Below are 13980 nucleotides of genomic sequence, written 5' to 3'. Positions count from 1 at the left end.
ATCATCCATCCATCTCACTTTTGGGTATTTATCTGAAGAATACAAAGCATCAACTAAATACATACATATATAGATATAGATATAGATATAGATACAGATATAGCTATATGCTCTATAATGTCTATTGCAGCATTATTTACATTACCTAGGATTTGGAGACCTATTGAGAGAAGACTAGATAAGGAAGATATGAGAGATCCACAAAAAGAAATACTATTCAGCTATAACAAAAGATAAAATGTTACTATGTATAACAAAATGGAACAAGCTGAAGAGAATTATGTGTGCTTAAGATAAATATTGGGCAATTTTCATATATATGAGCAAAATAAGGAATCCTAAATGAAGAATTATAAACTAGTAGACACTGCCATTGACAGTGAGGCTTCTATAATTAAGAAGTAGAGGAGTGGGAGACAGGCCAAAAGGGTAGAATGATGGGCAGAAATTTAAAAAATAAAGTAAGTGGATTTAAGAAACAAACACAAGCATGCTGAAAGAAACAAACCAATCACAAAGGAACAATTAAAATAGATTTTAAGTATAACTAAAAAGGTGAAATAATTTTGAAAAGGACATAAATCATGAAATTAGCACTTGTAAGGACAATCATATGCCAAAAGCTAGTAAGTTAATGAATCTTATGAATCTTTGGCATATCATACTTATATCTTATTTCATAAATTTGAATTTGACCATAGTATCTTTTTTTGGACAAAGCGTCACCAAGACTGGTATTTCAAAAAAACATTTTGAGAAATAATGTATTATGCCATGTTCAGAGGGTTACAGCAATGTAGAGTAATATTATATATAATTTGCATGTGAACTTAACACCAAGATACACATATGAAATAAGACAATCAAACAAAATATATCAAGTAGTTTCAGACTATGTGTCAGATAAAGTGTAAAATTAGTATTGCTAAGAGCCCAGAAGAGTAAGACCCCAATAAGCTCAGTTACTCAAGGAAAACTTTATATAATTCACAATAGTTTTGAAATTGAAATTCTCCATATTTTTATCTTATGCACTCTATCTGTAACTTTGGTACCTACCCCTGGATAAATAAAAATCACAGCAGTTAAATAAAAGGCTATGGATTTGACATATATATTCATTTAATTGTCCCACAACTCTGTAAGTATGTTATTTTTATTTTTTAAACTTAAGTCCCAAAGGTTAAAGCTAACATGTATACCTAATACATGGAATGATGCTTAAAAATGGTTGAAATGACAAATATTGTTATGTGTATTTTACATAATAAAAAAGGGAAAAAACATACTTGTCTAGGTCATATAAAGTATGTGAAATTCGTACAATGACTTCTACTCCAGCTTCAGTAGCCAGTTTCTTAATGGCTGCATCTCGTTCCTTTCCAAAGGGCTCAGAATCATACTCAATTGAAAGTTTAGTAATGTTCCATTCCTAAAATATGTACACACATTTTAATAATTACTTTTCTATTATAACAACATAGATTGGAAAAGAGTGAATATTTCAAAATTTCCATATCAAATGGTTTACAATAATCGAACTCTGAATATGAAGCATATAATTTTTGAGTTCAAATATGTAAATAAGAAATGCATACTCATTAGATGCAAGCATTGTGCTTGATTTTATCAGACCAGTCAGCATTATGCTTAAAACCTGCTTCCTACATTAAATGTGTTTATATAGCACTTTTTCAAATAACTCACACTTGAATCTCATTTGATTCTCAAAACAATCCTTAGGCTTGGCACTTTGGCTGGTATCTGTATCTTGCAGATCAGGTTATTTAAAAAGTTTAGTGACCTGTCCAAGGTCACAGTCAATTTGCTGAGGCATTCTATTTTATAATGCTTCAGTTTTGATAATCAAAGTGTTAACTGTGGAAAATATGAAGGTAGTAATAATAATAGCAGCTACTTATTGAGTGTCAGGTATTATATTAATAAGCTGTTCATCTCCTTACAGTGATTTTCAAAGTGGAGAATGAATTAATGAAATACTTTCTAAGGGTAGTAGTAAAGATTCTTAAATTATAAAATTTATTATGATATATCATATACAGGGGGAAAATCATACATAATGTTATCACTGTTCAATTGGCTGTATTGTAACACACTGTAATTTTCCAAACCCTCACATATAAGACAAGGACTGCCCGCTGTGGTAAGTTGGAAAAAAAAAAATGAAAAAAAAAATTGCTAATAATATTTCAGTGTACTTCTTTATATTTGTACATTTGTTTAAAGTATTTTGGGCATTTGTCTCAGAAATAATTCCTTGAAAAACAATTTGTTGATAAGCTGACAATGGCTTATAGCTTCTGGGAAAACTAACAGTTTAATAAAGAAAAAAGATTTAACTATTTGTAACTCATTTCTTTCACTCTCTGGTTTTTACCATACAACTTTTTTATTAAAGAAAAAAAATCCACACAATTTTCATTTTAAAATACATCATTTCCCCATACTTTATACAAATGCCTTATTTACCAAGTATGTAATCTCTAACAAGAGGTTATTTTATGCAAATATCTTTCAAGTTACCTTGAAAAGTCTGGGGAACACATCTGCTGGCTGTCCACGAATCACAAACAGACGAGAGTTTAATTTTCTTAGATTGGCATCAAGGTCTTCAAGACATTGAAGCAAAAATCTAGAGAGGAGGACATCATTAAAAGTCTTAAAAACATGTATCTGTATTTAAAAGATACAATGTATTACAAAATCATTATTATTCTAAAGGTTAAAATGCTGACCTATCATCATAGTACCTCTAACATGTAAATTACATGTAAATTACTGTTTCCAGAAATAATACTTAACATATTTAAAATTATAGCACAAATTTTCAGTATTATATTTTATTTTTTAAAAGATTTATTCTATTTCTGCATATGAGAGCTGGGTGTAGGCCAGAGTTGTGGGGGGTGGTGAGAGGACCTACCAGAGACAGAGTGGGTAGTAAAATGACCTACTACTGAAATACACTGCTACAGGGAGCAGTGTGTGAGACAGGAGAAGTCTGCCTCACCATGTGGGACACCTCCCTGGCCGGGGATTGAACTCCTGCTGCAGTGGCTGCAATAGCTTCATAGTGCTGTGCTTTAATCTGCTGCAGCAGGGAAGGCTCTAAGTATGTTATTTTCCTTCTATGTTACTGATGTTTTTCTTCCACAGTATGCTGCTATTGCTTATAGATATAATCAATTACATTGTTATAATTTCACTTAAAAATTAGAGTTACCATGGGCTAATATAGAGTCTCTTTAACTTTGTACTCAAATAGTAGAAAACATTTGCAAAGAAAAAAAAGCAGGATGGGGAAAACATACAGTAATGTCCTTTGACACAAGCTATGCAATGTCTATGGTCTGACAGATTCCAGGTAGATTGGAAAAGCTCTGAAAAATCAGACTTTCCACTGCTAACTTATGTTATTGTGACAGGGTGGTCCCTAGGAAAAAGGGAAGTTCCAGGTTCCCTGCCCCACCCAGAAGGAGAGAGGAGCTGAGCAGAGAAAAAGGAGAGAAAAAGGAGAGAGAAGGAGGAAATGAAGCAGGATGGAGAAGGAGGAGACCTAAGGAAGCCACATGGAGCAGCAAACATGTGATGAAGAAACCGTGCTCGTTTCTGGACCCTGGACTGGTGAAGGCAGATGTGGTTGAGATACCTGTAGGGAGGTGACTATGGCAGTGTTTATATTGATTTTGATTTTGCTCTTTTCCTCCCATATTTGTCTGGCCATTTCTGACCCTTTTCCATGGGTCCAGGCTAGAAGGTACTTTAGTCTTGTGGCAGCTTTCAGGCCTTGCTTTGGGCCAATCCCTTTTGGGTTGACTTTTGCCCACGAGGGGATGGGTCACTTCAGGTGTTTGATTTAGAAGTTATTTTCTTTGTGTTCCATATTGTATATTTACTGTATTAAAGTCCCTTTCATTTAAGTTTTGTATGTTTTGTCTTGTTGCGGCGGATGGCAGAACCCACTTAAAGCAGGCAGGTTTGGGGGCTTCAGGGGTGCCTCTCTCCCCCTGTCCTGGAACAGATTTGCTGTCCTATAACATTCTGACCTCCCTTTTTTGTGTAATCATAATAATAAAATATTCTGAGCAACCTTCAACTTACAATTGGATTGCCTCAGCCTCAGAAGGCGCTACCTGGCCCTGACAAGCAAGTACTGCACCAGGGTGAGAAATTCCTCTTGAAGTCCAAAGTCATTAAACAACTGGCTGATTAATAAAAACAAATGGCTGTTCCTGCAAAGTCTCTCACAGTCAGACTGAGGAAAACTCAATTCTTATCACTCTATCTCACATAGCCTTTTATTCACTTTCTAAATAACCACTCAAGCTTTCTACCATCTAGTCTTTGGATACAGAAATTCACCCAAGTCGCCTATGTAGAGCTAGTCAGGTTTTCTACCATCTAGACTTCAAGAAAACGCACTTAAAACCTTTTAACAAGTTTTTGAAGAACCTTACCTTAATTTGATTTACCAGAAATTTCCTCTTCCTGCCCTCACTTACTTTACCCCCTAGGATGTCTCTATGAGAATGAAAGCCTTTAAGTAATAGATAATGTTTAAGGGACTTTTTTGGTTAATCTTCACTGTGGTAAATATAGTAATATTAGTCTTAAACTTAGTGCATCTATGTACCTGTTTTAACCTTGACAGATTGATTTTTAAAATGTTATAATCTCAACTGAAGGTCAAAACGACCCCAGACTATTCTTAGCAAAAAGGTGATTGTGATCTCACCCATTTCATATGCTAATGTCACCACTCGGCCTGCCTGAAGTGTATAAAATAAACCTCTGCTGAAGGCAGAGCAGAAAGACTTGCACCCAACTCCCATCTCCGTGTCCTCCTCACGCCCGCTCCCCTTTTTCCCCTTTCCCCCCCTTTTCTAGGAATCTCTGCTCGCCGACGCCATTCCCACCTTGAGACCCTGCCTGTTCTGCCCCCCCAATAATCTGTGATCAGGGACAAAGTCTCCGACAGTCCTTTGTCACAAGGCTTTTTGCACTGACTTTTAAAACTATATGTATGTGTTATTTTGATAAAATAAAATTAATTTGTATCCATCTTCTTATATACCCATACAAAAATAATTGGAGGATACTTACTGAGCTACTGATAATGACTACCCTTGGGAAGTAGAAATTTATGGTGGGGTTACAAAAATAAGTATATTTTTTGTTGACTTCATAAAAAACACAAAATTAATAATTAGATACATTCTTTCAAAGTAGAACAAAGCTGGTAAGTACTATATCTACTATAAGCCTATTTTAATACATAATAAACATCTTGTCAAAGCAACAAGATATAGAACCAAATTTTGTGATTTCACAGTATTCTATTGTATGAACATCATATAGTTTACAAAACTTAGCAACAAATTATCCTTCAATTAATTCTGAAAGTTCTAATTCCTTCATTGGTACAACTAGAATAGAAATAGGACCTATCTCACAGAATCGATGTGAGAATTAAATATGTGCAATTCTTACAACAGTGCCTCACTCAGTGTTAAGCACATTATATAAGGGTTATCTATTATTTTCCAGTCCTTTACTCCCTACCCACTTCTATTCCTGCCACAATTCTAGTCCTAGTTATCCTCTGCTGATATTATTTACTGCAATACCTTAAAATAGATCTGCCTATCAACAATCTCTCCCCACTCTAGCCCATTTTAAGCACAATGCCAAATCTTTCTGAGGCATACTTTTTTGTACAAAGGTTTTCAAAGATTCATTCTCTGCAGAATAATGAACAAATTACTCTGCTTGGCCCACATTTTATGGTTCCAGATACATTTCTTACTCCTTCTCTTCCCCTTCCACCAAACCAAACTACTTCTCTTTTCCCAACACATTCAGTCTCCTAGAATTTGCTCTGTGCTCTTTTCTTGGCCCAGAATACCTTTCCTAATTCTCACTCTTCATGTTCGTAACCTACTAGTTTTCAATCTTCCATCTGAAAGTAATTTTGCTATCCTTTGAATTATCAAAGGACATAATGTATCTTATCCTAGGGAAACTTTCAGACTGCCCCCATATCATAGGAATCAGAGACAAATATAGATAGATAGCATCCCCACCTCTTGATGGATTTCAAACTAAATATCCCTGTCTTATTACCAACCACAATTTTCTTGTGTTTTGGTTTCTACATCTGACAATAAATTTCATTGTGTGTCTTACATAATTTCACTGAAAATATTAAAAATAGGAGAACGTGACTTATTAGGGCTGTCTTATACCACTGTTGAAAGGACTGGGAAATTACCTCATAGAAACATTAACATTTGGTGGATATTCATAGATATTAAACAGATATTCATATAATTACCTTCCTTTGGGAATAATCTGTGCTTCTGAAAATAGCAATATGTATTTCTATATGTAAATGAAAACAAAAAGACAATGAAATACAGTAGATAGCTACACCTATATAAAAATCAGCTTTATTAACTCATAACTTCCTCAAATGTGACTTTGAGTCAATGAAGAAAATATTTCTAGTGACAAAGCAGATATGAATACAATGTTCACACACACACAGACACACACACACACAGTGGGAGGGAGAAAAATAGGAGGGGAGGGAGAGAGCAAGCAAGCAAACTTACATGCAAAAGGTACAGTAAAATTAAGACCCTGATCAACTATACTCTAGGCATATAATCTTACCTTGATAATACCATAAAATCAAACCTCCAATACCCCAGGTTCTAAATACTGATTCATTAACAATTAAAATTTCTTTTTAGTGCTTAAAAAATGTTACTTGAAAGTCTGCTATACAAAGCTTAACCTTTCATCTTTTACCCTTAACTGAAAAGAGATCTGAGTTCAGATTTGATGCATTCCTGAGAACACACCAATTCATCTTTTTAAATTACAAATGCACATGGTTTAGAACAGGCATTGAATATGGAATGGGATGTTTTAATTTAACACATTGAAATTAAATAGGGTATACTGTGAACAGGAACATATTTTCAGATTGTCTCCAATTTGGCATTTATATAGTTTTCTTGAAACTATTCACCACTTGAAGGCTCATTTAAATAATAACATTAACCATAAGGAACAGGTTGGTTTTAAAAAGGCTAAATGATAGTAAAACTCGTTATATCCCTTTGTATAACTGTTTTGCTTACAAAGCACAGTGCTCATGATATTGACTTACAATACTAATTACACCACTTCAAAATTAAAGAGATGTCAAGTGAGGAAATATATTTCATCACTTTAAACATTTTAAGAAATTTTTTCCCCTCCAGGGATCACTACCTTATTGCTATTAGAAAAAAATGATATGTAGTGAGCTTCCAAATGATGATTTCAACGTGAGTCAACAGAAATAGTTTCTTTAAGTAGGTCATTGCTATAGCAACCAGCAGGCGTTTGTGTGTACTCCCAGTCACAATGACCTACTTTCCAGCCCATGGAGAACAGCCTGTAGATAAATACAATTTCTAGTTGTCTATAAAATAAGCTTTAAAAAGGCACCGGTAAGATATAACATAATCCTACTGATCCTGAAAATAAGATATCATCAATTAACATGTATCCAAAAAGTGCAGAATAAAACCATCTGATTCTGTGCTTTAGTTTATAAAATATGTGCACAATGATGAAAACTACTTATCACATCCAAAGCAAAACAATTCATTACTGACCCTAGAAAACTGATTTAGATTTAAAGTATAAACATTAAAGTAATTAAAGCCATATACAAAATATTTTCTATATCCTCTGCATGAAACACCAGAGTTAAATTTTGAAAAATTAAAAGTTCTAGATATAATAACTTTAATAATGAAAAGAAATGGAGAGTCTCAGTCATTAACTAAGTCCATGGGCTCTTTAAATTTTTAAAACTACAGCAAATTTGTTTATAAATTGAATAAAGTTTTACATGTATTTTTCTTCTGATTTTTAATGTTTTATAGTGTTTTCATCTCAAACATTAAATATTTGTGATACACATTTTCCCTGAAGGTGACTACCTTTTATAACAGATGCTTTACAATGCCTTCCTATAAATTCTGAAATGAAATTCATAAGTAACATAACCTATCCTCATACATATGTACACACACACAAGCACATAGACACATTGAACATGCACACACATGCACATATGTATGCACACAGTGTGCACACATGTACAACTTTAAATAATACACTGCTTCAACATACAGGAGAAAATAAAAATTATTTTGTATTTTTAAAAGAAGTGTATTTTTTTTTTTAAGATTTATTTATTTGTGCATACAGAACTGGGGTACAGGCCAGAGGCTCAGGGGCGGCGAGAGGCTTCACCAGAGACAGAGTGGGAAGCAGAACAGGCAGATAGACGAAGTACACTGCTGAGGGGAGCAGCGGGGAGGGGGCGGGTCAGGAGAGGTCTGTCACGCCATGTGGTCACTTCTGGGGCAGGCGGGGATTGAACTCATGCGGAAGTGGCTTTAGCTTCTTAGTGCTGTGCTTTAACCTGCTGCGCCACCAGGGAGAGCCTAAAAGAAGTGTATTTTAAATCTAAATGTTACATATTTCCTCACTAATTCCACTAGCACCCTCAAACCCGTGATGACCAAAAATTATGTCACAAATTCCTAAAACACCTTCTAAGAAATGGTACTGTCCATTAGCCACACAATTTCATTTATTCATTTGAGGGATACAAGATAAATGTGATGAGATTCCAAAACTCATCTACAAAAGCAACTTGAAAATGTACATGGTGTACATGCATATAGTTATGCATGCTCTGGTATACAACAGACAGTGTAAAAAAAAACACAGTATTCATGTGCTTTGAGAAATAAGTATAAGGAAATCACTTCTGAATTTTTTTCTGTTTTTTTGAGATGGGGAGATTTTTAGGCAAAAATTTTAAAGGTGTGGTAATACTAAGACAGTACTTGCAGTATTCATATGAATTTAATAGCTGAAGATCAGAGACCTCTGGACTGAAACTCCTTAAAGACTGGGACTAGGTTTTGCTCACTTGTCCATCATGCAAGTTATATAATACACACACACACACACACACACACACACACCTATACATACATATATAAAACAAATGACAGGAATTAATCAGAAACAATGCATAAACAATTTAGGCAAATTAATTTGGGAACTCAGATGAGGGATAGATTCCTTACCAAAACTCACACCAGAAGAAATTGAAAACCTACCAAAACTAACTCAAGAGCAGAAAAACAACAAGAATGGTGCTACAAGCATTAAAGATACAAAATTAATAGTTTAAAATTTTATGAGGAAAATGAGCCAATCAGCCTTACAGATTAATTCTACCAAATGTTCAAGGAATAGATTAATTCTAATTCTTAATATCAAACAGAGGAAAGATAAGAAACATTCCTCAATTTATTTTATGAAATTAGATTTTCCTTAATATCAAAATTAGATAAAGACAGTACAAAAGGAAAATCAGAAGCAAACCTCACTCACTATGTGTATGTATATATTTGTGATTACACACACACACACACAGCCATGATAAAGTTGGCCTTACTCTCAGAGTAATGATTAGTCTGCTATTTAAGAATTATTGTAACTACTTGCTGTGCCAATGGATGATTGACCCACAAGCCTCCCAACTGTGGCCTAGCAAAACTGAGAAAAGACAGCCTTTCTGCTCACAGTCATGTGAAAAGATGCCAAATTTAAGATCAAGAAAAACAAGGATAATATGAAGTTTATAGTCTGATGCATAAGATACTTTGGTCACCACAGAGAATAGGCAAAGAAACTGAAGCAGTCCTTGCCTCTAGATTTGGCAGTAAAGGAGCTGAAATGAAGCAGACATGCAGATCTGAACTGTATTAAAATACTTTAATTTAAAAAACTGATTAATGTGATCAACCGCATTCATAGAACAAAGAAGAAAAATCATTTCACCAACTGAACAGATACAGAAAGAACAGCCACTGAAGTTCAATATCTATTTTAGTCTCAACATCTATTTTAGCCTTACCTTTCTTATACAGAAAGGTAACTTTCTTAACATGAAAAAGGGCATCCACAAAAAGACTTACCGAAAACATTGTATTTAAGCATTTCTTTAGGAATGGGAAGAGACAGATATCTATTATCACCACTTCTATTCTAGCTGGTACTAGCAGGTCTCACCTAATAGCAAGAATGTAGTACTGGAATAAGAGAGAAAGGTGTAAAGATAGGGAATGGAGAAATAAAAGCATGGTTATTTACAGATGATGTGAGCATAAATACTATCAATACTTTTAAAAAAGAAATGCAAAGAATAATTTTTAGAGTACAATTTTAAAGGTTTAAATCACTTACCTTCTAGAATCAATTTACATCAATATAATCTTAGTAATTTATGCCTCTCTGACCTCAAAAACCACACAAAGTTATTTATAATCTGGAACTCTTATTACTCCTTGTCTAATTATAGAAACCACTGCATTGTGACTCTTATCAGGTTAGATCAAAATCAAAGGCAGGATGTACTTTTAGGTTTTAAAGGATTTACATATAACTAAATAAAATCTGTCTACCATGTGTTCAAAAGCATGCTGTCCCAAATATATGTGGAAATGTTTCCTACTTGAAATTTCTCTCCTTCAGAAAAAGACTGTTATGTCAATTAAAGATGTCAATTATGTTTCAATAAATCTGAAAAGAAAGATAAAATTTCAATTTTCATCTGTGAAAAAAGACAAGTAATGCTGCTGAAAATGACTATTATTTCTCATCTATGAGTCAGCATATGAAATTATTCAGATCTGTTTAAGGTTTGGTCAGTGGTCAAAATCTTTCTCAAATTGACATTACTGCAAAAAGTGACAGTTATATAATACAATCTGTCAAAAAGTGACAGTTATATAATACAATCTGAGATGCTCCTGAGATTGTTACTGTCTCAGGTAAAAGGAGAGAACAACTTTAAGCATTTCATGTCAAGAAAGAAGTTTGCATGCCAGATGACAACGACATTGACAGCTGCAAACACTGATAAAGTCTGCATAGGACACTATTCTACGTTCAGTCTGTGCCTCCACACAGCAACCCTTTGTACTTCTCTCACTTCCAGTGGAGGAGATTGAGGCATATAGAGTTTATATAATTCTATGAAGGACACACAAAAAATAAAGTGGCAATGTCAGATTTTAAACTCATCAGCTTGACTTTAGATTATAAGCACTTGAACCATTATACTCTATTTTAGAAGTGATAACTTCTAAGGAGAAAACCAAAAGAGCAGAGGAGAGTGGAGGGGGATATAACTGTCCAAAGATTGCTCATCAAGGATTTTTTGACCTACTGCCTATTCAACATCTTCTGTTGGAAGCCCCTCAAACCTTAACCTTCACCTTCTCCTTCTCCAGTCTGTTAATGATGATTCCAAACTTCGAATTACTCATGTGAAAAGTGTCACCTATTTGTTCAGAATGGGCTAGGCTTATACTGGATAATAGCCCCCAAATCAGGGACTTGACAAAAAGTTTTTATCTTGCTCATACTGCATTTAATATGACTCCAGGAAGCTATCCTATAAGTGGTGACTTCCACTCCAGCTGCTTCTATCTGTGGCTTTGTGATTTCAACACAACTTCTTAGTCACCATTTTAATTTTTAGAATTGACTTCTGGTATTAAGGAAAAAGCAGTATCAAATGTCGGGTTCCATTCTCTTAAGTTTTCTTTTTCTAAATCTTATTTCCATCAAGTCCTACTGTCTTTGTAACTTCCTAATAACTTAAAAAAATTAAAATTCTTCTTCAGCTTTTCTAGGGGTGTTAGCAGTTAAGTTGGTCTAAGACAACCATAATAGTCATTTCCAGAAGCTTACATGCTCAGGTTTCAATTTTATGCACTTACTTCAGGTGTCTATTAGATACCTAAGTGGACATGCTAAGTATTAAATGATGTATGTAACTCTAGAATTCAAGGAAACTATCTTCATAGTTAAGATATAAATTTGGGGTTTGTTGTATAAATTGTATTAATACCATAAACTGAATGTATGGATGAAAGGACAGATGGATGCAATAAAAAAAAATATCTGTAGAAGAGAAATAAAGAAGTGAGGAGATAAGGAAAAAGGAGTGGACTCAAGATAGGGAGAGAAGGAGATACAAAGAAGGAGCAAATGCAAGAATACATATTTAGTCAAAGAAAATAGAAAAACAAAAAGAGAAGCTGGAGAAAGTAGGATGTCTGGACAGAAAGAACAAAAAGGAAGGGAAACTGGCAAGAAGAATTTGGAAAGTAGATGGCACCAAAGAGGGACGAGAGAGACAGAATAAGGGAGAAAAAAGGTTGGCAGAAAGGACAGGCCATTGTAAGATAAGCTTTGGAAAGATGATATGGACAGACTAGTTTTTGGAAGAAAAAAGTAATCAGTTTAAGAGAGGGCAGGGATTCCATCTGGATGTCAATTAGGAAAGAGGGATGGAGAGTACTGGGAAGAAAAGCAAGAGTAGCATGGAAGGGAAAGACAGTCATTTGATGAAGAGATCTAAAGGGTCAATGAGTGTGGGTTCTAGAGAAAAAGAGAAAAATGCAAGAAAGAAGAACATCCAATGAAAAGAACAACTAATAAGATAGAGGCTTTAATTTGAGAGGAGAGGAGAAGGGAGGGAAAGGTAGGGGAGAGGGGAGGAGAGATTTGAAAGGGAGGGTCAGGAACAGTTTGTTTTGGTTTGTAGTAGACCAAAAATATCATGTAATTTCATGAAAAAATTCTGATATGAGACAAAAACCATAACATTTAGGCCTGTATTCACTTCTACTCTCTTAATGGTCCTATCACATTCATGCTTTTTTTTTTTTTATAGTAAACGGACTAGTAAAATTTAAAAAAGCGTATCTGAGACACTTTCATTCATTAGTTCATTCTGTAAATCAACATTCGGGCATTTTCTTAAATTACAAAAATAAGTTTTTCCAAATTTAGTGACAAAAGGTATAAAAATAAGCTATTATTTTACCTAGTAAACTGTTATTAAAGGTAATGGCATTAAGGAAACAAACAGCCAATTCCATCAAAAGAAGGCCATAAAGTATCCTAAAGATGGTGTTTGAGTACAGGTCATTTACCATCACAGCAATTTACCCTGTGGTAGCAATTTAAGATGATCTTTAATAGAAGCATCAAATATCTTCTGGAATTGAATTAAGCTAATACAAGTGTATGTAAGTCATACCACCCTTATTTCACAAATCTCACAGAGGTATTTGTGATCTTGGTCTCCTAGCAATCTTTTTCTATTTTTAGAGAGTGCTGCTTTGTGACTCAAAGGACAGGCAAAATAAGATAGGAGATTTATCTGGGGGCTTTAAAGAGTGAACAATGAATTTTGTTAAATCTGTTAAGTATCTGTGATGCTAACTGTCTTAGGGAGCTACTCATAATGGTTTTCTATAGTCAAAGAACAACAAAAAAATGCTATTTGGAAAACAAGTACCCCAAAATGTTGAAAATTATTCTGAGTCTTCTGCTTTACCACTTTAACTTTCTGCTCTGTAACAGTAGTCACAGTTATCATAAATGTGCCAAAGAATTTTCCAAATATAATCAAGTAAGAATTCCAAAGTGGGGAGGCAAGGGGTACTCTACAAAGGTAAAGATGAACCACAGTATTTGAATACAATGTATATTGCAAATATTTATTGCAATATACTATTTATGTAGTAGGAACTGTGTTACATGAAAGGGATATAGCTGTGACTCATTTTTAAAAGACATTCCTACAACTGTGCAATTTACATTCTAATAGGAGAGAGGTGGCAAAAGAATAATATATAAAAATATATATTATATAAAACATATTTATATAAAAATATATTTTTTAATAAAAATATTTAAAAAAGTAATCGGTCAAATGGTAAAAGTAAGACAAAGCTAGGCCCCTCCCTGGTGGTGCAGCGGGTGAAAGCACAGCACTAAAGCGACTAAAGCTAAAGC

The 13980-nt window shown here is 34.1% G+C and overlaps 1 protein-coding gene across 3 annotated transcripts in view; it reads right to left on the bottom strand.

Moving 5' to 3' along the window:
* The window catches only part of CRY1 (cryptochrome circadian clock 1), a 32791-nt gene that overhangs the window by 10103 nt on the left and 8708 nt on the right, over positions 1-13980 (bottom strand). For all 3 annotated transcript variants that reach the window (XM_004675718.1, XM_012735022.1, XM_012735023.1), the window contains exons 2-3: positions 2545-2653; positions 1290-1432 (exon numbers count right to left, since the gene is read on the bottom strand). In XM_004675718.1, the coding sequence (XP_004675775.1) occupies positions 1290-1432; positions 2545-2653 (252 nt within the window). The remainder of the gene's footprint in view (positions 1-1289; positions 1433-2544; positions 2654-13980) is intronic.

The sequence above is a fragment of the Condylura cristata genome, unplaced genomic scaffold, assembly GCF_000260355.1.
Source record: "Condylura cristata isolate star-nosed mole 26May11 unplaced genomic scaffold, ConCri1.0 scaffold00004, whole genome shotgun sequence".
NCBI lineage: Eukaryota > Metazoa > Chordata > Mammalia > Eulipotyphla > Talpidae > Condylura > Condylura cristata.
This window is presented reverse-complemented; position numbering and strand designations above follow the sequence as displayed.